General features: G+C 43.0%; 1 protein-coding gene across 6 annotated transcripts in view; it reads left to right on the top strand.

The window, feature by feature from the left end:
- MIB2 (MIB E3 ubiquitin protein ligase 2) overlaps positions 1-22413 on the top strand; it is a 50735-nt gene extending 28322 nt beyond the window's left edge. For 2 of the 6 annotated variants that reach the window (XM_086764486.1, XM_086764487.1), the window contains 15 exons: positions 1621-1815; positions 3096-3238; positions 5042-5149; positions 6328-6432; positions 7171-7333; positions 8348-8481; positions 10437-10585; positions 11297-11453; positions 12151-12305; positions 12931-13057; positions 14388-14618; positions 16334-16512; positions 18358-18542; positions 19286-19351; positions 21192-22413. In XM_086764486.1, coding sequence (XP_086620612.1) covers positions 1621-1815; positions 3096-3238; positions 5042-5149; positions 6328-6432; positions 7171-7333; positions 8348-8481; positions 10437-10585; positions 11297-11453; positions 12151-12305; positions 12931-13057; positions 14388-14618; positions 16334-16512; positions 18358-18542; positions 19286-19351; positions 21192-21433 — 2339 coding nt within the window. In that variant the 3' untranslated portion in view covers positions 21434-22413. Of the gene's footprint in view, positions 1-1620; positions 1816-3095; positions 3239-5041; positions 5150-6327; positions 6433-7170; positions 7334-8347; positions 8482-10436; positions 10586-11296; positions 11454-12150; positions 12306-12930; positions 13058-14387; positions 14619-16333; positions 16513-16601; positions 17550-18357; positions 18543-19285; positions 19352-21191 lie in introns of those variants that run through there. The other 4 variants (XR_015260833.1, XR_015260832.1, XR_015260831.1 and 1 more) reach the window with 4 other exon arrangements.
- The last annotated feature ends 2730 nt before the right edge of the window (positions 22414-25143 follow it).

The raw sequence follows: 25143 nt of genomic DNA, 5'->3' as shown, positions 1-25143 counted from the left end.
TGGTACTGTCCAGAGGCTCTCCTTTCCCGTAGTCAGTAACTGCATATTGGGTGTAGCCTCCTTTTCTGAGAGCTGTCACCCTGATTCATTTTGGACTGGATGGTTGGTTATGGTTATCTGCAGAAAGGAAGGTCAAAATTACTTTTAGCCACCTTATTGCTAGGATCTGAGTTCTAACCTGGAAGGCTTTTTTAGCATAGCTGTGGAAGTTACAACACAGAAATGCTTTTGGTAGCTTAAATTGTATTTTCCTGGATAATATTTGTGCAGGTGGATATCTGGAATGCTCCTCTGGTAACTGACTGCAGTGTGAATTGTGTACAGAACTGAGATCCACCTGCCATTTGTAGGGAAAGAAGCTAAAGGCAGGATTTTTAAAAATACTTTTCTTGCAGTAAAAATAAAGAGATATTGGGACTTTCTGATTCTCGGACCAACCCTTTGAAGACGTGTTCTTGTCATTGACAGAATTGACCATACAGATATTGATTTGTCTGTATTATACTTTTTAGATAGATATGCAGTTAGATGAGGAAGTTAGCTCCTTTGAGCTGTTAAATTCCAAGACTTTGCAGGCAGTTAAAGCTCACTATCCACCTGCAGAAATGGACAAATGTTGCTGTTCCCATTTGGGAAAGCACTAGACCGATGCTGGGAGTTGCCCAAGCTCACACAGTGACTTGGCAGCAGAGTGAGGTAGGGAATCGGCAAATTCTGACTGCCTGTCACTAAGTTTGGTGTTGATAGACTGTTATCTCTTGGATGAGAGTATGTCTGACGTGCCAAGCCAGACTTACCTTCTCTTCCTGTTCTGGATTGTTTCAGTAGTACTCCTTGCTTGAGTGGGTGAAAAGAAGTACCAGAACAAACTTTACTTGATGCAACTCCACCTGGCCGGTGTTGGGGAGAGATTAAAAGTCTTGGGTGGATTTTACAACTCTGCTGTGTTTTTTTTTCTTGCCACAGTGTGGTGCCATGAGATTGTGCATTGCCTAGCTAGGCACTGTTTCTGTACACCAGGAGGAATGGCTGCTTCTACGCAGAGTTCAGCTTTTCCATGTTTGTATTTCAAAGTAAATGTCTGGCTGGCTTTCAGTGAGTTTATTGTAGAGATTCTCTACTAGTTGGTCAAACTGAGTTGTCTCAGGGCTTGATTTCCCTAATCAAAAGGTGACTGAGATTTCTTGTGCCTTCTACAGATCAGGGTGAATCATGCAAGCTGTGAGGAAGTTGTATGAGCTGCCACGTAATTTTTTTTGTGTGATTTCCTTCTTTCATGTCTATGAGAAAAACTTGACTGGAGGGCAAGCAGTATGCTGATGGTGAAGCAGACCTGTGTGCTTCTGTTCAGCATGGAAAGCTGCCCTGTGATGGGACCCCACAGAAATCCTTCCTGGCAGCAGCCTCTCTCTCAGAATTTCATCTGCCCCAGCTACTGACTTTTGACTCTGTGCCTACTCCTTTGTGGTAAATAGTTGAAGAACTGACAAGTTTTTTCCTTATTTTTTACTTAGTTAAGACAAAAATGTCTAATCATATCTCGGTGTCAGGTGAGTTTCTGTATATTGGTCTCAGTGAAAATGCAAGCTTGACACTTTTTTACCCTTCTTTTTCCTTCAGGTGGGGAAGGTAAAACTGGGCGTGTGGTTGATATTCGTGGCTGGGATGTAGAGACCGGACGCAGTGTGGCCAGTGTCACGTGGTCTGATGGTACCACGAATGTCTACAGAGTTGGACACAAGGGAAAGGTGGACCTGAAGTGCACTGTGGAGGCATCTGGTGGCTTTTACTACAAAGAGCATCTCCCAAAATTAGGTGTGTAGAGACTAATCTTCCATTGAGAAATTCTGATTCGTTTCCTGACACCAAAGCCATTTTGCTTGGAAGACAGAAGATCAACAGATGGTTTTATAAAGCTCCCACATAAAATGTACCGTTTTAAAAAAGTGGTGTGTGTGTCAACATAGTGCTTTATTTCAGGGTGGTTAGTAAAGTAGTTTGGCCTTTCAGTGGTAAGATTGTGTAAGACCATCAGATGCCCACAGCTGTATCCCAAGGAGGAATCTTCTACCAAGGCAACTTCTCGCTGCCGCAAATGCATGAAGCTCCCTTGGGAGTGCCTGCATTTGTCAGCAGAGAATTCAACCCAGTGTCAGTTTTGTTAATCCAGAGTTTATCGTTCTTCAGGCAAACAGTTCAACTGGTGTTCACTGTGCTTTTAGGGAGCAAATGGTCTGGTGGACCAAGAAGTGTGTTGAAGGGGAATGTGCCAAAAGGGAGATTTCTGAGAATGGAACTGCCAAATACTTGCCCAGCAGGGGTGTTAGGAAAAGTAATGGAAAAAGGTGATGTCTGTATTGGAAACTTCTGCAATCCACCTTTCTTCTTAACTCTAATGAAACCAAGGAAACTACTTGTATTTTGGAACTTGCAGCATTTTTCACTAAGGTGTAATTTAGTTCTGTTTTTTTTTTTTTAAAAATGAGGTGGAGGGGCCATCTTTTAGTTCCCTGAAGGAAAATGGAGAGGTCTGTTATTGAGTTTGCAGCAGCAGAATCCAGTCTTTTTCATTCTTTTCTGACCCTAAGCAGCTCAGTAAGAGCAGGAGGGAAGGGAAGGGTTAGATAGGGAGCTTATTTCCAGGGGTACAGCATCTCTCTACACAGGAAGGCTAGGAGGGTAAAGCACTGCACAAAGCAAGCTATGTGATTGCCTGTGGAAGAGAACTTATTTTGAGTACTGTGTAGGTGCGTCTGCTGAACAACACTTGTAGGTGGCTGAAGTGCTAAGAACAGCTACCGATGTCTGACATGACATGAGAGGTATCATTCGAAGGCATTCCGCTCTCTCAGAAGGGACAAAATTGTGTTTTGTTAGAGCTACCTCACGTTTAACCCATATCGATATCCAGTTAGAGCTACATCCTTTTGATCTCTTGACATAGTGCTGCTACTCCACAATAGAAAAAGGGTTTTACACTGTTCTGCCCCAATTAAGCCTGTGCTAATTTGCAACTCTTGTTACAAAGCCAAATGAGACACAAAGCATATTATTGCATCCTATGTGTGTGTGGGTGGTGTCATTCTCCTCTTTAGGAAAACCAGCTGAACTGCAAAGGAAAGAAAGCACGGACAGACATCCGTTCCAGCATGGGGACAAAGTGAAATGCCTGCTGGACATTGACATCTTGCGGGAGATGCAGGAGGGCCACGGTGGCTGGAATCCTAAAATGGCTGAGGTATGCTTCTGCTTGATCCTGTTCTCTCGGTAATGTATCAGTCACTGTCTCAGACTACAGAAGTAGACACTGGCTAGGAAGTTACCAGGCCATCTTTCTGTAACGTGTTACCTTCTGTGTTTATATTGTGGTGACTGAATCACAAATATAAATTCTTTAGTGATAAGACATTGGAGTCAGATTTATTTTTAGGCTCAGATAAATCTGAATTGTATGAGAATTGCCTTGTGGAGCCCTGCCTGATTTCTAAGAGTCTACGGTGCGTCAAAAGAGTTGCTCAAAAGTCTTGGAAGCCAGTGCAAAAAACTAATGGCAGGTTGGTTTGTTTTTAAGTGAGCTGTGGGTCTTTCCCTTGGAGTTCTGGAGCCATTCCCTGTTTGGCTTCCTGTGTACTGTGCATTACTACTAATTAAAGTTATGTGTTTTGTCAACAGTGGGGTCTATCCTTGGCCAGGGCTAAAATTTCTCGGCCTATATGATGTTCTTGGAGCTTAGCCTATTGTCTTGTCTTTAGTTTGAAGAGCTATCGGTCTGTTGTCACTTGTTATCTAAAAAACCTCCTCTAGTAGAGGAAGTAAAGGTAGTATCTCAGGGGCCACGATGGAAGTAAGTCTCCAGAGGGTTGTGAACATTCAGTGTGGGCTTACTTTCAGGCAAAATGATGACAGCTAAATGAATAAATCTGACCTTTAAATTAAAAGGTCTGTGCTTTTTGTTTCTCCTTAAATCAACTTTCTTGGCTTTTAATAGTCTACAGATATTGCTCAAAATAGATTAAATTACCTTCGCGTGTTGAAGAAGGCAGTACTGCTGTTGTGCAGTAGATTTGCTGCAAGACAAAATCACCGTTACACTAATAAGACCTGTCTCTGAGCCTATATTAGTAACTTGTATGTAAGTGGCTTTTTGGAGAGGGAAGGAAGCGTACAGACACAAGTGACCCAAATGCCTGCTACACTTGAGTAAGTAAACTGAATATCCTGCAGGTCTGATAGCCAGACAACTGTCTGAAGCCTTGGTATATGAAGCAGTGCTATAAATTATAAAGATATGTTCTGTGTCTATCCTAGGCCAACTGGCCTTGTAAGTGAGCTTCAGTCTTCTGGCCTGAACTTTAAGGTGGCTGTCAGTGGACCCATGGATTTTTAATTCCAGCTAAGGCCTTCGTCCCTAAAGCTATAGTTTTTGGATGTTGCTGTGTAGCTAACATAGACTGTTAGGTTGTTAAATCTCTGCACTTTTGAATTCCTGTTGTTGGTGAATGCAGGTGTAGAGAGGAATATTAAACAGAGAAACAGTAAGTTCCTGTCATCTCAGAAATAAGTACTTTTTGTCTCCTTTAAAATTATCGGCTGCTTGGGACAGTTACAGAATGCTGCACTACACAACTGTGCGTCTTCTGTAATCTCCTCTACCATGCTTCCTCTTTTTTCTCTCGGAGCATGTCTCGCTGGTATTAAACTGCAGAACAATGTTGTAATCTCTGTCTACCTTTGTCATTTGGAAAGAGACAATTTGTGCTGCTTTTTCAAGAATTGTCGCACTTTGTATTTGTATCACGCTCCTCCCTCAATATGCTGCTACTTTAGAGGAGCCTCTTAAGCAGCCTTTCCCTCCTTTTGCAGAAAAACAATGACTGCATCTCATTTAAAGCAGATTTGGGAGCACTGTTAGTCTGTGAATTGGAAATGGTGGGTAATTTAGCCATCTATGCCTTGGATGCCTGCTTTCCCCACTGTTAAGCAATGTGATTTATTTAGGGGGTTTCCCCTACTTTTTTTTTTTTCTCCCCCCTATCAAAAGTTCATTGGCCAGACAGGGACTGTGCACAGAATCACGGACAGAGGGGACGTGAGGGTCCAGTTCAACAGTGAAACCCGCTGGACTTTTCATCCTGGCGCTCTGACTAAGGTAGGTGCTGATAGGTGAGCTTGGCCAGAACTAGAAATGCTGTAGGGAATAGCTATCAATTTAGCCTGCTGTATTCTAACACAATGTATCTCAAGCAAGTGCCGAAGAAATATACTGCTATTCTGAAAGCAATAATTTTAGGGAGAATTTCCTGCACACCGTCAGAGCTAATGCAGATGGTTGCAGACAGTAGGAACTGGGCTACTAGGCTGCCCAGTTGTATGAACCTTTGCATTTCAAATGTTGTCAGTTCTTAAGGTAAATTTAATTTCTTAATTTCAGCTTCTTTGATAGGAGTGGTAACAGTAGACCTACACTAGCTCAACCTTCTGCAGCTACCTTTCATCTGTGATGAACTTTCTTCCACATCACTTCCGTTTGATTTTGTTTTCTTCCTTGTTCTTGTGTCTTCATGTTGTTCTCCTTTTTGCATCTTTCTTTGTCTCGCTTCTCTCTAATTCTTCTGGATGACCTGAGTCTTTAATCCAGTTTTGTGTCTGCGTTTCTAAAACTCATAGCTCTGACCTGTCCCAGAGCTTTGAGGATTTGACATGTGAATTATTAGAAACAGGGCTAGTAGGTGTAGAAGGAGCTGCTGGAAGACTGCAGAATTCTGAAAGACCTGAACAAGGTCACAGTGCTAAAAACTCCAATACCAACGGAAAATGCAGTGTCAGTTTTGCGCAGAGTTAGTCTGCTTTGAAAAGTGTGTTTTGACAGTGCTCCCTTCTTAGATTACTGAGCAGAGGGAGCATCTGGCAAATTACCAGTACAGGTAAACTCTAGTTTCCCTTTTCTGTTTTAAGTAACAAACAGATTTAACTTCTTATTAAAGTGAATTAAAAGCTCCAGTGCCAAGTCAGGTATAGCGAGGAGACTTTATACTGGTATTAATTGTACATGGTTTGAAGAAGAAAGAAAAGTGTCGTGTCCCAAATTATTTCCCTACTTGAACATGCATTTGGCTTAAAACAGAAATACCCCAGCCCTTGAACTCTGTTTATTTTGCAATACAGTGATTACAGATTTCTCGGTAGCTTGTTTTGTAATGCCTTCTTTTTTGAGTCAATGAGCTTCTTGTTTGGTTGGGCTTTCTGAGGGTGGGGGTGGAGGGACTAATCGCTTTTTTTTTTTCTAGCTTCATCCCCCAAAAGCTTATGACTTTCTTTTTCTTGTAGCTCAACACCTTTTGGGTTGGTGATGTTGTCCGGGTGATAGATGATATGGAAACAGTGAAGCGATTCCAACCTGGTCATGGGGAGTGGACAGATGAAATGGCACCTGTGAGTGCGCGCCAGTTCCAGGACAGTCCAATAACTTCCTGAGTTTTCCCAAACGATTACTAATAGTGACTGGGCTTGCACTGCCCTCCAGTATTCCTGCTGGTCAGTGAGTGCGCAGACCTTTCTGGGACTGCTGAGGCCTTGCAAAATAAATGTTGCCTGGTGCTATTGACTGTTGGTAATGCAGTCCTATTGCAGCACCCAAAGCAAAGCGGGTAGATGGGGAATCTGACAAAGGATTTGGCTACCAGTAAGTCAGATAAGAGGTTTCACTAACCAAAGTAAACCAGTCCTCTTATGCCCTCCCTAATTTTCTGGAATGAGGCAGGAAAGAGTGTCCAAGTGGAAAAATGGTGTGATCAGACCGGTACAGCTAAAAAGCAGAATACAGGTGTCCTCCAGGAGCAACTAAATGCGCAGAGGAAACCTTTCCTAGTCCCAGTTTTATCAGTTCTCTCAGTTCTTCAGACCATGTTTTGTTGTTTCACCACCTTCCTCTCCAGACATTTGTAATGTGTCTGGGAAACCCTTCTTACGTAAAACCAGTAATAAACTGCTGAGAACTCTCTGGTGTCCTTCAAGTGGGAGCTGTCTGTGAGTGTGTCACTGTTCGGTGCTTCTTTTCACACAGCAGGAGTGCCGCCTGCGAAACCACTCTTAGAAGCATTGCATTGCTTCTGAGATGCAAAGCATACTGCTTCTTACCTTTTAAAAATAATTTCTCTCTTTCCATTGCAGACCCTAGGGCACATCGGCAAAGTGATCAAAGTCTATGGGGATGGAGATTTGCGAGTGTCCGTCGGAGGGCAGTCCTGGACGTTTAACCCAGCGTGCCTGACAGCCTATCAGAGAGAAGAGGAAGCAAACCTCATGACAACGGAGAATGCAAAGGAATCCAAAAGTGAGATAGTGAGAAAAGAGATGTCTGATCTGTCTGGGATTGTGAAATGGTTGCTGTGGTGTAACAGCAGCCACGCTATTTGGACAGTGTTAAACTCCAGCTGCCTGGTCTTCCCTGGACAGAGCTCCAAAACCAAGCTGTGCCTTGAGTGGGGAAGCAAAGCTGGACTTAACAGGAAAATGCAGAATTTGGGACTCAGAAATCTAACCATAGCACTGCCTTAGGTTCAGTGTTTGCTTCTGCCTTGATCTGTCTCAATTTCCTGTTCCATCCTGTTGCATTTCGTGTAGGAGGATACTAATTCTTGAATGCTTGTGAAATATTCCCAGGTCCTTATGTGAAAGTGTTGTCAAATCAATGACTATTTTGCCTACTCCACCCCAACATTTAATTTGGGATAACATGATGTGTAAACGAGATTTTGTCTGTTTTGCACATCTACTTGTAACATTTTTTGTAGCTTCACTGTACTTACTTCCTTTAGATGTCAGGATCACGCAGGAGAGAGGACAGACCTGCCATTTTTTTTTTTTGTTTTGTTCTGCTATGTAGATGGATCTTAAACTGTTTGCTTAAGTTAGACTTCAGGGAGAACTTGCATATGAGCCCACGCATTTTAACTTCGCTGTGTCTGGAGAACTGTAACACCTCTTTCCTCTCAAGCACTGAAAAGTCTGTAATTAGAGGGTCCATCTCAAAGGACCTGTATTTCTTTCCTGTAGCATCCTTTCCAAACCCATGCATTCCTCTTCAGATTTTTTGCCTTTTGGTAGTGATTTTTCTATGTTGGTCTTCTGTAGCACGGTCTCATGTCTTTTGGGTTCTCAAAGCATCAGACTTGTAAAGCAAAAGTTCTTTGTAAGCCACAAATTTGTAAAGCTCTTTGTGTGAGCCAAGTATGAGAGGTACAGCAGGGCCATACTGTGCTTGTACAGCTGTACTGTGCCAACTGTACGAGTGTATACGCATACTCTTTGGCCCTCTTAACCCATGGCCGTTTCTCATTCCTACCAGGTACTTTGATTACGGTGTTGGAGAAACTGCTATCCCAGAAGACAGAGTCAGAGCATGCAGGCTGCCTGGTTATTTGCGCAGCACTCAACAATGCGGCTAAAGTTCGGGAGCTCCTTCAGAAGTACCCAGACAAGGCAAGTTTTGAAGACATCCTGAATGGTTACTTTTTGTTGCTCTTCTTTAAAATACTGTCATAAAATTTCGTAGTTAAGTGGGGAAAAGGATGGTAGAAAAAGAATAAATTTTTCAGGTCTAGTATTAGCTCCTAACAGCTGGAAAATTATTTTGCTTCAATTTAGGATTAAATTTGTATGTTAAATGTGAATATTTTATGGCTCCAGTTTGTGGGATTAAATCTGAACTAGAGTTAAGTCCATACAGCGCGTTTCCAAAGCTGGCTTTTCCCAGATTTCCTGTATGGACACTGCACCTCTAGAATGAGGTGGCGCGGTATTTATCTGTATGAAAACAGTAGCAAGATGTCTGAATATCTAGCCTCCTTTTGAAAACAAAGCCACGGGTTGTGTCTGGCTGAATGTATCTGTCCTTAGATGACCTTGCAAAATGATATTGTTGGAATTGGGAAAGAGAAAAGCTGCCCAGATCCTGATGCTGTGCGTGTCTATGCAATGTCTTATCTCATGTCTGACTGGAGCAGGGAACTGGACTTGACTTGTTGCTGAACAATTTATGTGCTTGCAGAGTGCCAAACTGCTAGGATCATATCTACTTAAATCGCTGCTCTTTCAAGCTGGCTGTTTGAAGGTTCAAGCTTCTTCAGTGCGGGGTACAGAGTTTATAAACAGGTTAAAAAAAGAGAACCAGAGAACAAAGTATTTCAGCAGTGTCCTTGGAAACCATTGGTAGCAAACATAAGTTTTGTTGAGGCTGTGTCTACATGGCTGGCAGGAGCAGCTGAATGCATGAACCAGGAAAACTGGGATAATTTCTGAAGGAACCCCTGTGAAGCTGATTTAGTGGTTAGTTATCCGGTATTTATGGTAGTTCTTTATTTACAGAGTTAGTGAGATGGAGGAGATGGGAGGAATAGAGAAATACCTGCACTTGTCAAATTTGTCCCAGATAAGAGAGAGCCAAGAGTTAGGAATTCATTATGTTATTAGTTATTGTTATTTGTTTTATATTTCTGTTCTAATATATATATTAGTAAATTAGTTGTTTCTATTAGAGTGTTATTTACAGCAAGAGGAGGCTGGATTTGAGGCTCGTTTAGTAGTGCAAGTTGGAATTGCTTGCCAAGGCCTTTCCAGCTTATCAGCCTTGTCTGTCTTGTGTAAATGGAAGAATAACACAGTGACCTCTAATGCCTCCTTGCCTAAATGACTCACCCATCATTTTGAGTGAATCAAGAGAAGTCTTGCCTGTCTTGCTCTCCTGACTGCTGCATAGAACCAGCTGCAGGGAAAAAAATTTGTCCTCCTTGCCAGTCTGCTGAGGTTTTGCTAGCTGCTTCATCTCTTCCCCTTAGCATCCCGCTGATGTCAGTAGCTTCTTTTATTTTTTTCTTTTTCTTGCTTTTCATACAGCCTCTCTTTGTTCTTCAGTCCCTTTAATTCTCAAAAAAATCTCATTGCAGCACTTCAATATTGTGATATACCCTCCAACATTGTGCCCAGTAAAGTACCTGAAGTAACACAGAACAATAGGGACTTGGGATCTTCAAAGCCTTATGCAAAGCTAATTTTATTTCCTCACACATTTTCCTATTGGGAAAGGAATTGTTGGCAGAGATGTCAGGAAGTATTCTGCTTGCAGGCATAAGGGGATTTGGCATCAGAGCTGCAATTAGAGCCCTGGCTTCCAGCTCTGTTCACCCACTTCTCCCTTCTTGACTAAATGTGCTGTCCCCTTCCCCTTTAGAAATGTTCTGGGACAGGGTCAGCCTTGTAATTGATGTACGTAAGGTGGAGCCAACAGACGTGAGTTTTGATTAGCATTTCTGAGCCTCTGACAGTTCTGCAGCTAGTGACTTCCATCCTGCTAGGCCTACTTTAGAGCAGAGCTATGACCTGAACGCAAGGCAAGGTCTTTCCTAATCAAGCTGTTTGTGTCTTTGCCCTTCCTGCAGGTCGATGCAAAGAACCAGGGCAGAACTGCCCTGCAGATCGCCTCTTATCAGGGACATCTGGATGTTGTCAAGATTTTGCTGCAGGCACATGCTACTGTCAACCTAAGGGATGAAGAGGGGGATACAGCACTGCACTACGCAGCTTTTGGGTAGGATATCTTTCTCCTTGCTGTCTCTGATTCAAGACCTAAAGGGCTGCAAAAGGACATTTCTACATATAAATGGACAGTCTGTGTCAAGGGTGTGTGGCTGATGGAGACTTTTCTCTGATTTTACCTTATGTTAGAAATTGGCCTTTGAGCTTCAGTGCCACAAGTGCATTTCTTAGTGCACTAGTTTAACCTCCACAGCTATGTTGTTTTCCGTGTTAGAAATTTCTGGGGTAATCAGAAGTTATAAAGAGTTTTTTGTTATTAGTTTTTTTTTTTTTTTTTTTCAGGGGGATGGAGGAGTGAGTTTGTTGATTGGTATTAGTTTAGTTGGTTGGTGTCTGTAAGTGCATATGTTTTCCACAGCAAGACGAAAGGTCGAATTGTGTTTTCGGTTGCCAGGGAAAAATTCATCATTAAAAGCAGGAGATTCCTGTTGATTTAAAGCAAAGAGAGACCAGATTCTAGAGTACAAATTAGGAAGGTTTTGTTGTGGGGGTTTTTTGGGGTGTTTTTTTTTTTGTTTTGTGGTTTGTTTGTTTTGTTTTGGTGGTGGTTGGTTGTTTGTTTTTTTTTTGTAATACTACAAGGAGGTGAGAGGAGGTCGAGAGGATACAAAACCTGAGAAGTTCTGTTGCCTGGCAAAGAGGAAGAATTTACTGCCTGTAGAGCATTGAATCTAATCTGTCTTACTCCTTGCTTTTAAATCAGAAACCAAGCTGAGGTTGCCCGTGTGCTTATTGGTAAAGGAGCCAGTCCAGACCTGTTAAACAATGCAAAGTGCACAGCATTGTATGTTGCTGTCAGTCAAGGATTCACAGAGGTAGTGCGGACCCTCTGTGAGCTCAGCTGTGATGTCAACCTCCCAGTAAGTTTTGGATTTTGTGGGATTTGTTTGGGGATGGTGTTTGGATTTTTGTTTTTGTTTTTTTTTTTCTGAGGCAAGGAGGCACTTCTTTATGTTTTAGACTATTTGTTGCTTCGTAGAATTTGAAGGGCATTTTCTTAAAATGCACTATTGTGCATTGCACAGAGGAAGTATCCCTCTAACTTCGGTGCTCTGAAATTCCAGATTTGGGTCTGCCCCTTCATCATCATGAGTCTGCTCAGCTCAATCCAGTAGCACTCTGCTGTGCTGGGCTTGGGCTTCCAGTGAGGGCTGACCTGCTGCTGAAGTGTGTTGTTGAAAACACTCCTGTTCGCAGCAATAAGGAGTGGTGAGATTTTTAAGACTGACATTTAGGAACTTGAAGGGCAGTGATGGTGAATTGGACCCAGCCCATTTTTAGGGTATGCTTGTATGATGGTGGGACTGGACTGTGCTGAGTCAGTCTCTTGAAGCTGGTTAGGAATGTTAGCACTTGTCTACTCAGCAGCTGATTTCAAGCTCTGGGGAAATGATTTTACAAAGGCTATGTAACTGTCGTGAATGCCAGTGAAGTCTGGATATTTGGCCTGGAGTTAATGTGACCTGCTGACACTGTGTATCTTCTTGTCTTGAACTGTCCCTCAGGGTGAGCTGTTTTGTTTGACACTCTGTATTCTGCTTTGGTATGCTTGTGTAGGATTCCCAGGGAGACACCCCACTGCATTATGCTATCACTGCAGATTACAAAGTCGTTATTGAGATTCTCACTGAAGTACCCAACATAGACTTCACCGTCCAGAACTGTCAAGGCTTCAACCTGCTCCACTTTTCTGCCCTAAAAGGCAACAAGCTGTAAGTGACCTTTTTCCATTTTTACTGGTTTTTTTTCCAGATATTAACTCATGCTTGCTGTCTTAACAGTAACAAGGCAGTGGATGTAGTTCTAGATAGCTAGGAGGAAGTGCTTGGTTATACATTTCTTAGTTTAGATATGGCTGGGTGTAGCTGTAGCCCTCCTTCATGCATTCACAGGAAACTTCTGCCTGCTTTTCCCCATCCCATCCTTTTCATACCTCCCTAGCTTGGCTAGGAAATCTCTCTGCTTCTGGATACTTTCCATAGATGTTTGGGTTCACACACGGAAGGACAGGAGAAGGTCTGTAGTAAACAGTACTTTAAAAGACTGTGTCTGAGAGCCTCTGGAATTCTTCCAAAGATAAATCTGCTCATCATTTTCATAGCAGTGTGAGTTTACCCTGCTTTATTAAATGATAACTGAGGGCTTTTGTTTTATTCTTGTAATTCAATCTGTGAGATAGAGGGAGTATTCTGCATCACAGATGCTAGCTCATGATGCTACTTATTGAAACATAAACATTAATAACTACTGAGCAGAAGAGGTAGGGCTGTCTCTTCTGCATTGTTTTCCTTCCTGGTAAAGTACCTCTTCTATCTCTGTTAACCTCCAACACTCTAGAGCCATAAAGAAGATTCTAGCAAGAGCTCGACAGCTGGTTGACTCCAAAAAGGAAGATGGCTTCACCGCCTTGCACCTTGCTGCTCTCAATAATCACAAGGAAGTGGCAGAAATTCTCATCAAAGAGGTAAGAAACAAAACCAAACCACCACCAACAAAAAAATTCTATCTGTCCCACTGCTAAGCTCCCAGTTTTCCTGAGCACTCTTTGATTAATCCTGGGACTCACAAGAATCTCTCTCTTTTTGAAGAGCTGGTGGTGTTTGCCAGACTTTGAAGAGCAAGAGTTGGCATTCCCAGGGCTATCTTCCTTTGGCACTGGCAGTAGAGGACAAGGGTATCTTGCAAGCGAGAACAAAGTGGATTGGAACTGGTGCTTGCTGGGAAACGTTCAGTGGTAGGCTGGTAACCTGCTTGTTAAGGAGTGTGCAGATCTGTATTCAAAGCCTTCTCTACCTCATAGGTACAGATCAGAGCTCTCTGCCTCACTCCAGGTGCATGCTGAAGCTATGCAGATACTGGTTGTTCTCTGATGCTTTTCTCACTGTTTTCATGAAAGATTATCTGAAGGCATATATTCCATTTGAATGCAGAACAAAATTATTTTGACACGTTCACTCCAAGTTCCTCATCTTTTTTTCAGTCTTAAGTAAGTGCTAGACCTGCCCCTGGTGGGCAGCATTCAGCTGATCTAACTGGCATTTTGCTGTTGATTTTTGTGGGGTCAAAGCTCTCCTCTCTCTGCTTCCAGGTGAATAGTGGAAATGAAGGTGACAACTGCATGTCAGCACTCCTGGGTTTTGTTTCTTCTTGTCAGTGGTTTGTTGCCCGAGTTTCTGCATCTTTACAAAGGGAATCCTAACCACTACAACAAGCTTTTAATGGATTTATAAACGAGTGCTGTGAGCACTAACTAGTTAATACTGTGATTGCTTTATTTCTGGCGTAATCACTCTGTTAAAACAGCAATGTCTTTAAAGGCTCTCTGTCTCTAACTCTTACTGCTGCCTTCACCTGCAGGTTTGGCAGAGTGGCAGAATGATTCAGATTTGAACTGATTTTTCTTCTCTTTAGTTTGAAGAGGGGAAATCAAAGCATAACAATCGGCAAGGAATCAATGTTGCTTTAGAGGAGCTAGTGGTTGTTTGGAGTAGTTCCAGGATTTGATGGTGTCGGGGGAGTGAAGAATAGTCATATCCAAGTCATCACCAGGAAAATGTTATCTATATGTCAGTTGGGCACTTGGCTTCCAATCCTCCTTTACTTGGTATCTGAGATGTGTGGGCCTTACGGCCAAGATAGCGGGCTGCATCACATCACTCTCTTGGAGATCTCTGTCCTGCTCTCCTGATGAAGATGGGCTTGAGACCTGGGGCCTCAAGAACCACCACAGCTGCAGCACTCTTCTTCAGCCAGACTCAGCAGCAGCAACTCACTCTGCAATTCTTCTCTTCAAGGGTCGCTGTGATGTCAACCTCAAGAACAACCGTAACCAGACACCGCTGCACCTGGCTGTCATCCAGGGACACGTAGGGATGGTGCAACTGCTGGTCAGCGAAGGCAGTGATGTCAATGCTGAAGATGAGGATGGGGACACAGCCATGCACATCGCCTTGGAACGGCAGCAGCTAATGTCCATCATGATTGAGAAGCGTGAAGGGGAGATGGGGTTGTCCCTCCTTTCCAAGGTGAGCTGGGAGTAGGAAAAATTCCAGCGCCGAGGGCAGGAAAACGCTTGACGGTGTTAGAATGACAGCAGATAGTGGGACTTAAAGGGGGCAAAGGAAGGCAGGGAAATTGTGTAAAGCCAGTACAGATGGGGTGTGTGGAAACAAATGTTGCATGTGGGAAAGCAAGAATAGATCCTCTGAGGGTATGCTTGAATCTGTAGCACGAAACTTCACATAGTCAGACAATTCATAGTGTCTCCCCCGATATTTTTATTAGCATTGTGTGCTTCTTTTTTGACATAGGAAAGGTCATGAATCCAGTTGCAAAGCCAAGAGTCTTGGGGTTTAATTCATGCCCTAGAACCGCAGCAATTCATTTCTGTCTGATGGCATGGAAAATATGAGGATAGCTAACCACAAACACCCCAGTTATCTGCAGATGCAGAGCAGAATGCGAGAGGTGAGACAAATCAGGCTGAATGATAGAGGGTACATTGTTACAAAGCCTGAACTGGATTTCACTATGTTGCTCTGTATTCATGGGTATAGGCAGCCTTTCAGGAAAGGCCTTGGGTCTAGAAATCAGCGCATGATATGCCAAGGACTGGAGGCTTGGTCTGGCTTTTTGGCAAAGATACTGAGTTATCCCTCCAGAGTGTTCTGCCATCCATATAAATACCAGCATGTGCACACACTAGATTTGCAGTGCAAACCAAGAGTGAAAACATTGGTTATGTTATGGATGGTGTGAGAATGATCCCACTGTAGGGATAATTTAGTACACTAGAAAATCTGGTGTAGATTTTTAATTGTAATTTGAAACGATCAGAATAAGTTAAACTGACGTTGACGGGCTGCGTGCTATGTGCCAAACCACGAGCCTGGTGCATTGCTCTTCCATTCTGCTCATTACTAAGCTACCAGTATTGATAGCATGAGTTCATGGCTCAAGTGCATGGCCAAAGATGCTCCAGCCTCAGACTTTTTCAGCCACTGACATTCCACAGAGTAACCCTGCACCAGCTCAGCAATTGCTTCTTCTGAATTTCTCAGCCTGCAGATTGGAGCAGAGTGGTCAGCAGCAAGGGTGGGTTTTATCATCTCACTGAAAGTCTGCAGACAGCTTTGCTAGCTGTTGGCTCTTAGCTTGTGCTAGGGACAGTCCATGGCTAATCCTGGATGCAGAAAGTCTTTAACACAACATCTGTGCTTTAAAGGGATCTGTGCATATCATTCCTAACACTGTTTACAGTAACATTATATCTAGATGCTGGAGACTCCTTCATGTCTAATTTTACTTGCCCTGGTCTTTAAAGTCAGTGGAAAATTTTTGTTGACTTCAAATCAGTTTGGATAACATACACAAAAACTTGGCTTTTTAAGTAGCTGCCACTTAGGGCTCCATACACCAACTGTTGATCAATTGGTATGTACTGCGGTGTCTTTAATGTACTTCCTTTGCACTACCTGAAGACGTGAATGCCTATTAGTATGATTAGTAATCATTAGCACCAGTTAGGACCAGTCTTATGTGCTCTTGTTCCTGGAATGCAAGATTTGAATCTGCCATTTACATACTGAAGGATCTTTTTGGATTTTCGAAAGAGAATCTTGAATTGCACTTTCAAATTGTAAGTACAAGGATTAATACTTTGCTTAGAACTTGATACAGATCAAAGCTACATAACAGAAACTTTTTGTATTAACAGAGAATGTTTCTCAATGTCTTTTAGCTGCAGGCTTCTGGCTTTCTTGGAAATGTAGAGCTGAATGTTGGAACTGCAATTGCATGTTACTTAGCACAAGAAGGAGCAGATATTAATTATGCAAACCATCGTGGAAAGTCTCCTTTAGACCTCGTTACAGATGGAAGGATTGTCCAGATCATCAAAGACTTCTCACAGAAATTCAGGTAAACCATGTCCCCTGGAAACTAGCTATAGTATATTTCCTTGCAAAATGCAGAGTGCTCCCGCAGCACTGTGGTGTCACTGCTTGCAGCTGTTGTTCCAGGAGGGATGAAGCATCTTTGAAACACTTTGGATATCAGTCTGAGCACCTCCTGCTTCATCTGGAGCTGGTTCTTGACCCTGTGTTTCTGTAGGGGCTCTTTAAGGGTGCATACTGCTGTTTGAAAGAATTGGGAAAAGCAGATTAATACTCCTTGGTGCAAACTCGGCTTGTTGACTTACAGAGGGCCCTGAGGCAGTCTGAGAAGACTGGCCACTGAAGCCAAGAACAACTTCTCTCTTGCAGAGTGATTCTGGGTTCTGTTTTACTTTCATCTGGTTCTGGAGTTACAGAAAGTTATTTAAAAGTTATTTAAAGTCTAAACAGAAAGGAAGTGCAACAAAAGAGTGGGCACCAGAATCTGCAGAATTTATTCTACAGCTAGATAAATGGTTGTTTTCAACTGATAAGAGAAATAGTTGAGAAAATGCCAAAGAGAGAGTAGCGAGTCAAAGATGGCTTTATCTCAGGTTCTGAGAAACCTTTTTTTTTTTTAATTTTGACTTTGCAAGCATGAAAGCAGAATGCTGTTTGATCTGAGGGCACAGACCCACAGTCATGTTACCACTGGAGGAGGAACCATGCAGCAGTTGTAATTGGCCATGCTTCTGGTCCGTTGTAAATCACAGGTGAAATGTGTCCCTTTAAACATCTTGGATAGGAATTTTGTCAGTGGAGTATATGTTGGATGAAGTTGTTTTGCTTAAAGAATGCCAGTTCTTTCAAACTGACATGTCTCATAACAACGTGTACTGGTTTCAGCTTCTGTGTTGAGATTCGACTTGAGAATTTGGGTGTGTGTCTGCAGAGGTAAGGCAGCCCCTGCAGACTGAGTGCTGCATGCTAGATCGGAGGCCTGAGTGCACCACGGTGTGTCCTGGTATCACAGCCAGCAGCTGTCAGGACAGGATGGTTAGCTGTGCCTTCTTAAGCTGCTTGGTGAGTTTGACTGAAGTTAATAGATCTAGAAGAGAAGAGTATCTGGGTTTATATGCATTTGTAATGAAGCTACTGCCGTTTGGGTAGAAAGCTAGAGAGCCGTTTCCTCCCAGCTGCTCCCAGATACTGACTTTGTATCGAAAGACCAAAAAGCACCCCCTCACAATACTCCTAGAGGGCCAGAGGTTTCTTGGCAGTACTGAAGACATTTGCTAGTAAATAACCATCCTTGTCACTTCTGATCAGTCATTAATCATTCTTGCAGTTCAAGCAGTAGGTCTAGCTAGCAGATTGACCGGCTGGCAGGAAAAGTGATGGATAGATTGGGTGCTGAGGGCTTTGGATTTGGGGCTCACAATGTCAGGACAGAAGTCTGAATCTGAGCCTGTATTACGTAAGAGGCAAGTTCATGGAAAACCACCCCAGGCACCTTTCAGGAACGTGCAAATATGGAGGATCCTTAGGGCTGCACTTCTAAAATAGCTTCTAAAAGCTGACTTCTCCCAGCGGATGATTGTACTGTCGATACCTTACTGTTGCCTTCCAAAAGAGAAGTTCCAACTGGTGTAAATACTAGTCATCCCTGCTCTTTCCCTTTCTTTTTAGATAGATCTAGTCAGAATCCTGGCTACTAGGGAGTGAGTTGGTCCCACTTGGGCAGTGAAGGTTCACAAGTTTATACTACCTGAGCATCTGCTGCTCTTTCTCCATGTGGAGTGTTTAGCACGGATCAATACAGTTTTATCTGGTTGCTGAAGGAGGACCTGGAAGTACGTGGCTCAAATTTTTGACATGTTCATGGTTGCAGGGAACAACAGGTTTCTTCAGACAGCTCAGCCATCACCTGCAGCCTTCGCCGCGTGCACACCACCCCCAACACAATGACCAACCTTAGTGTCTCGAGCGTGGCAGTTCCCACAGAGTGCCTGGTCTGCTCAGAGCTGGCCTTGCTCATCCATTTCTTCCCATGCCAGCACAGTATTGTATGTGAAGGTAAGTCTCTTTTTTTTCTTTTTTTTTTTTTAATTTATTTTTTTTACTCTCCTGTTCCACTACATAGCTTCAGGAACTGGACTCTCATGAGTCAAGCTCTGTTTAGACACAAAGCTATTGTGCTGTTTGTGTCCTGAAACAACCCCAGCATGATTTCAGCACCACCATCTTAGACAAGATGTCTAGAAAAGCACAGTGTTCTGACTGTCTGCTGATTGGGACCCCAGGCAGCTTTGCTTGTGCTCATAGACGCCCTGGATAATTCAGAAGGAAAGCCAGATGTTTCAGTTCTAACTGGCAGTGCTTTATCTATCAAAAACCTCCTGAGAAGGATTTCCCTCTTCTCTTGCTTTTGTTACTGGTTTGCATTTCAGTTGTTCTAATGGCAGCCTTCTCAAACATGTCCCAAGTTTGTTATCTCGCAATGCACTCGTGATCTGACCATAGGGAATTTGGTAAGGGCTGTGTGCCTGAGCTGCATCCTTTTCATCCACAGTGCAGCAGTTCCAGTAGCACAAAGCACCGAGGACTTAAAGGTGGTGTATTTGCTCCTGGTGTAGGAAAGACTAAACCAAGAGCCCAAAAAAGAAGATGGTGTTTTTCTTTCCGTGCAGAAACAACCTCTTAATCATCCAGGGAGATCTCAAGTTGTTCAAAGCTGATGTTCTTGACTCTGTCATCTTCCTCTTGATTCTGGCATCAGTGGGCTTAACTGTATTCTCTTCTTGTATCATTCATGGTAGAATGCTCCAGGAGAATGAAGAAGTGCATCAAATGTCAAGTGACAATAACCAAAAAACTGAAACAAGGTATGTTTGCTGTTCCTGCTGTTAAGTGCTGTGGGACTGGTCCTACATGGTGTTAGTTTGAGCAGCGTCAATGATTTTCAGTTAAATATAAGGAGGGGCGTTGATTTGTTTTGTTTTGGGTTTTTTTTTTTTGTGGCGGGGGGTTGTCTGCCTGTTGCATTGATCACCTTTAGAGAGGAAAAGGTAGATTCTCTCAGGTGTCATGGGCCAACCTCAAGCTGCATAGACAGGATATTTGAGGAAGCTTGTCCTGTGCCTGGCTTGTTTTCTGTATTGAAAGCAAATATCGGATTCTCCGTGTGTCAGTCTAACCATTTTCACAGGTGGTGATTTAACAGACCAAATTTGTGAGAAAGGAAAAATTACATCTTGTGAAAGCCTTGCTTCTTCCTTGGCTGAAAATAGCAGTGCCTATGCAGGGCTGGCACTAGCCAGCTACCTCGAAATCATTGAGCTGGATTGTTTTGATAAAGCTCTTTAGCTCAGTTTAAACAGGTTCTCTTCTGTCCACACTACTCAACGCCCAGAATGAGCAATATTATGCATGTCAGCAAGCTAGAAGCAGATTTGCACTTTCCTTAAAATTAATGCAGATTACCCACTGAAGCTTTTTCTATAGCAGTTGTGAGAGCTGATGTCTTTCTAGCTGAGATCACTCTTAGGACAAGTGCACATGAAAATGAATTGCATGTCCTGCTGCTCATGGCTTAGAGTTGTGGACTCCTTTGTTGGAGTCCCGCTGTAGTCTTGTGACTTGATGCCTGGACAAAAGCATAGGGCAACCAGGAATCTGTCACATGGCATTGGACATACATGCCTGGCAAAGACAGAAATCCTCTTTGGAACTCCATAATGCGAAAAATAGGAAGCTTACCTGACAGTAGGCAGGAGCATTTGTGTTTACTACAGATTGGCAGCGAAATAGTGATGAGAATTCCAAATGAAACATTTGCATGCAGATTTCTGCTGGAGGAGGAACATCAAGGTCTCTTGAGAATATCAGCAGGACTTCTCTATCAGTGATGTCTTCAGTGTTTGCCTTTAGCAGGCTCCCTGTCCCCAAACTTGCTTCACCTTTATGGATTTGAAGTCACTTCTTGCACCACTGAAGTGCAATTAATTCCAGAATGTGGGGAAAGGGACATCTATATTGGACTGTGAAGTTACGTAATCAAAGATTGAGGAGCAGAAGATGAACAGTGCCTCTATTAAGCTGAAACCAGGAGGAGTCTATTTATCTAAGCTGGCAGTTGTCAAGGATTTGGGGTTCTTTCATTTCATGGAGTTGACTAAATGACTCTATTTGTGTAGCTTCATGTACACAAAAGTCAACATAAGTGACATCAAATGGTTTCTTCTTGTTTTACCATGTATGTCCTGAAAGACCTAACCAGAAATTTGAATGCCAGATGTGAACAGGAGGTTGAGAGAACAGAGTACTGGTAGCACTGTAAGGACTGCTGGACTGGGGCAGAGCGTCGCAACCAGCTTTGAGTGTTTTTACCTGAAGATAGCAGCAGCGTATTCCAGAATGCCATGGCAGGACATTGCAGATGACCTTTTTTCCTTTAAAAAAACAAACAAACAAATGCAAACACACACGCGCACACACACATGCGCACAAACCAGCTGAGCAGCTAAACAGAGGAAGCAACATTGGCAGGTCTGTAAAAAGCATCATCTCAGGCTTTTTATTTGAGGAATCCTAGGGTAAGACTCAGTGAAGAGAGTATAGTCTGAACTAATGGCTCCTCCTGCGGGGCAGAATCTAATTAAAGAGACACTGCACGAGGCAGAGCACACTGTTGACTAACTCCTTTCCTGCTCTCCACCCCTGCAGACAGCACCGAGGTGGAGTGCAGCCCAAGCTCTGAATCCACAGATCAGAGGAAGCTCATGGAGGAGCTGCAGAACCGCTATCGGCAAATGGAAGAGCGCATCACCTGCCCTATTTGCATCGATGACCAAATCAAACTGGTCTTCCAGTGTGGACATGGCTCTTGCCCAGACTGCAGCACAGCCCTTACTGTCTGCCCCATCTGCCGGCAGGCTATCCGGGAGAGGATTCAGATCTTTGTCTAAGGATATGCTTGCTTCCCTTCCCATTCCCACCTCCCTCCTTTACTTCCTTTTTGTTTGCATTTTAGATGAGAAGCACTAGTCAGGCTGATGTGTTTGGCTACCTGCAAAGCCATCCTGAAAGAGAGGAAGCAAATAACTGATGTGACTTGGGTGGAGGTGGAGGGAGTCTCCTCTACTCACAACGTCATAAGGTCAAGGAGCGGTGCTTTAGGGCAGGCAGCCCCTCACCCTGTGCTGCTGATCCATCAGAAAGACCTGAAGTAAAGAGCACTGACCTGTCTGCTGGAGGCAGAAGAGACCTTCAGACCAGAGGCGAACAGACTTTCATATGCAGATGTTTTTGAACGGCATCCGGCTCCAGTGACTGCACCGTGTCTAGTGCCCTGCAGTGTCAGATTTGCAGCCTCGCATTGCTCCGAAAGGAGATGCTCTAGGAGGATATGCCTTATACCATGGCAGGCAATGGCAAAGCGTACGCCTGCACTTCACGTGAGGAGATGTCAGAGGAGATCAGTCGTGGCGTCAGCTCTCCCAGATGCCTGTCAGTGGTAGGGAGGTAATGTCCTAAGACAGCATGCTCTCTGAAGCTAGCAATTACGGGGTCGACAAGAACTTGGACTGACAGGGACAAATCTGGATGTAATGAGATCCTAAAGACAGAGTGTGTGCCTTAGAGATAAAGTAGTGAACACTGATTGGAGAAAATATGTTGTTACAACAAATATTTCTAACCTCTAAGTGACACTCTTCTTCCCTTTTCTTTTTTTTTTTGGCACAACTGTGTGTTCAGAGACTCCTGAGCTTTCTATCCATAATGCCAAAGGCAGGTGTTAAATACTCCAATCAAAGTGTAAAGAAAATAAATAGTAATAATTAAGACGTGAGAAAAAGGGATTTCATTTCTGTTTTTGTTTTGCAGCAAAACTTAATAAAATAAAATATATATTTTCCTGAGCATTAAAATGAATGTACAAACAGTAGCTGAAATATGGATCCAGCTGTATTGTGTTTTCCAACTGTCTGACTGAAGAAATATAATCCACTGAGACCATCCTGTAAAGTAACTGTTGGTGGAAGTGGCAACCTGTGGGGCTAGTGTGCCATGCGTGTGTGTTTGTATAAATACGTGTTTGCGTGTGTGGTGTGTATCTTTAACGACACGATTATACACAAGCATACTGTTTGTTACCTATTGCAAGCAATATTTAAAACAAACAAAAATACTGTGTTCTTCTACTTTGTTCATTAGCGAAGAGGTGGCAAATCTTTTAAAGACATTTTTAACTTTGTGGAATATATAGTAGTTACAGGAATATTTACTTCTTCATAATACCTTGGTGTTGTGAGAAAGTCTTATGTCACAGCCTCTGACTCCTGTAGATAATCTTTGTCAAAATTTTCACTTAAGGCTGTTACAGTTTCAGTGGATTTTTTGGCCTATGAAAATGGATTAGATTTAATTACGTGATTGGGTTAGATTTAACACCAAAATAACCTAAAGCTGACTTTCAGAATCAGCTTTGGTAAAAATCAGAGGTGTGGATACTCATTTAGTTCTTTGCGAGAAGTTCATGTTAGTGTAAAATCCTTTGGAATAAACAAGAGACATACCCCAAAAATATTTGCTGTGTTGTGGTAGGGCAGCAATAGAAAAGTACTGCGCAAAGGCTGTTTCCAAAAAGTGCAAGACTGAGCCATCTTTGTAGTTTAAGAGCTGCTTTAACTGCTATTTGGTGCAAGTGAATTATTTTTCAGACTGTGTATTGCCCCAGCTCCATGCTAAGCATTTTTTGAAATACAGTTCTTTCACAAGCTTCTACATCAAATCGAAAAGCAGTTTACTGAAGGTAAAACCAATCGATACTTTATCATGTGTGTTAAATGTGTACGTGTGCAGGGAAGAGGGGGCACAGGTGGCAATGTGTTCGATGTCTGTTGCGTTATTCTCATCTCTTCTGCTTGAAGTGTCAGTTTATTCAGGAGAAAACAACAAGAAGCATCTGCTTCATTTTTTATAATTTCTTTGGATACTAAATGAAGAGAGGCTTCCAAGTGAGTATTCTCCCTAAAGGAAAAAAATCGTAGGAGGACTGCAGCCTTCAACTTCCAAGCTGTGCAGCTGTTGTAGAAAATGGAGGTGGTTTGTTTATTTTTTATTATTTTTTTTTCTTTTTCCCCCTGGCTAATGAAAAGAGATTTTGTAGGGAAAGAAGAGCTCCTCTCAATTTTATGTTTTAATATTTTTAAATGCATTTCCACTTCAAGATCTCCTGATCTTGTTTTCATATCTGAAATCCATTGTATGGCCAAGTTAGAGATGGAATTTTGCACAGCACAATATACCTGCTTAAGAACCACAATTGTTTGTAAGCATAGTTTTCAGGTTGGGAATATATTCTTTCTTTGCCCTGTTCCTGCTGTGATTGCTCTTGAGGAGCAGGAGTTGAGCTGTTAAGCACCATTTTGACCCTTTCATTTTCCTAGTAGAGAAGAAGGGAATTGCCCCACCACAACGGAGGAGAAACAAGATGGTCAGTGGAGCCACAGGAGCAGGAGATGACAGAAGGCAAGCAGATGCCCGTATGTGCCAGGTATGTTTTTGGCAAGCTTGCCCCATATGACAGGCTCAGCTCCACGGGAGTCTGAGGTTTTGGAGAAGTGAAGGAAGTTCTGCTGTTTTCCCTGATAAGCCTGCTTACATGGAGGGCCAGGATCAGAGAGTAACTTGTGGCTGATTGAGTGCCACGCTGGGTGGAACAGTTAGCTTTGTGTACTTGCTAGTTCATCTTGTTCATGTGTAATCTGGCCTGTACTCTCAGCCTGCAAAATAGTTTCTCTGCTCCAATCCAGGCTTGAATCTGAAGTACGAGGAGAAAAAGGTATCTCTAGTAGGCAGGAAAAGAGCCAAGAGCCTGGACTGAGAATAGAAGCTGCATTGAGTTTGGCTAGAGATTATGAGAGAGGAAAGGAAGGGGCAAGGTGCGGGAAGATGTTCCTCCCTTTTCTCCTTTTGCCACCAGTTGATATTCTTGCTGGTTGTAGGAACAGGAAGGGGCTGAAGAGAGGCAGGGAGATGTCGGAGCAGTAGCCAAATGCTCTTTTAAAGACAAATACTGTTGTTAGTTGATCAGGGTGGCTAGTAAGTAACTTTCTGCTTGATGTTTATTGCCAGTTGGTTTCCCACGAACGAGACTGACAGGTCTTCCGCGAAAGAGCTGGAGGGCTCCTTGTTTTCACTGGGGCCTCTGCCTTCTCTTGAAATGCAGCTCTGTACCTTGCAGCAATGTACAGCAAGGGTTTTGAAAGGGGAAGATCTTGCTGGGTCTTTTTGGTGTAAAACTTTAAATGCGAGACGGTAGTTCAACTCATACTTGGAACCAGGGTTTCTAAGGCAATGCCTTTGTAACTGTGGCCAAACCTCTGGGTTTTACTGACAGCATGAGGCTGAGAGAGTAGAGAGAGGGAGATCGCTTGTTGAAAGGCAGAGTCAGGAAAAGAACCTATCTCTCCTTTGATGATGTTCCCAGTAGTCAATGCTGCTCCCAGGATTTCAGGAGGATTGGTCCCTCCACAATGGATTATAGATTATTAATATAGCCCACCAAAGAATAACAACAAAAATATCCCCACCCAGAGAAGCAGTTCTTTCTCCATTATGGACGCACTTTATTATCTGTGTGTTGTGAATAATTTCTCCCTCATTTCATTTC

The sequence above is a fragment of the Chlamydotis macqueenii genome, chromosome 21, assembly GCF_036417535.1.
Source record: "Chlamydotis macqueenii isolate bChlMac1 chromosome 21, bChlMac1.mat, whole genome shotgun sequence".
In the NCBI taxonomy this organism is placed as follows: domain Eukaryota; kingdom Metazoa; phylum Chordata; class Aves; order Otidiformes; family Otididae; genus Chlamydotis; species Chlamydotis macqueenii.
The sequence above is the reverse complement of the archived record's forward strand: the minus strand, read 5'-3'. Positions and strand labels throughout refer to the sequence as shown.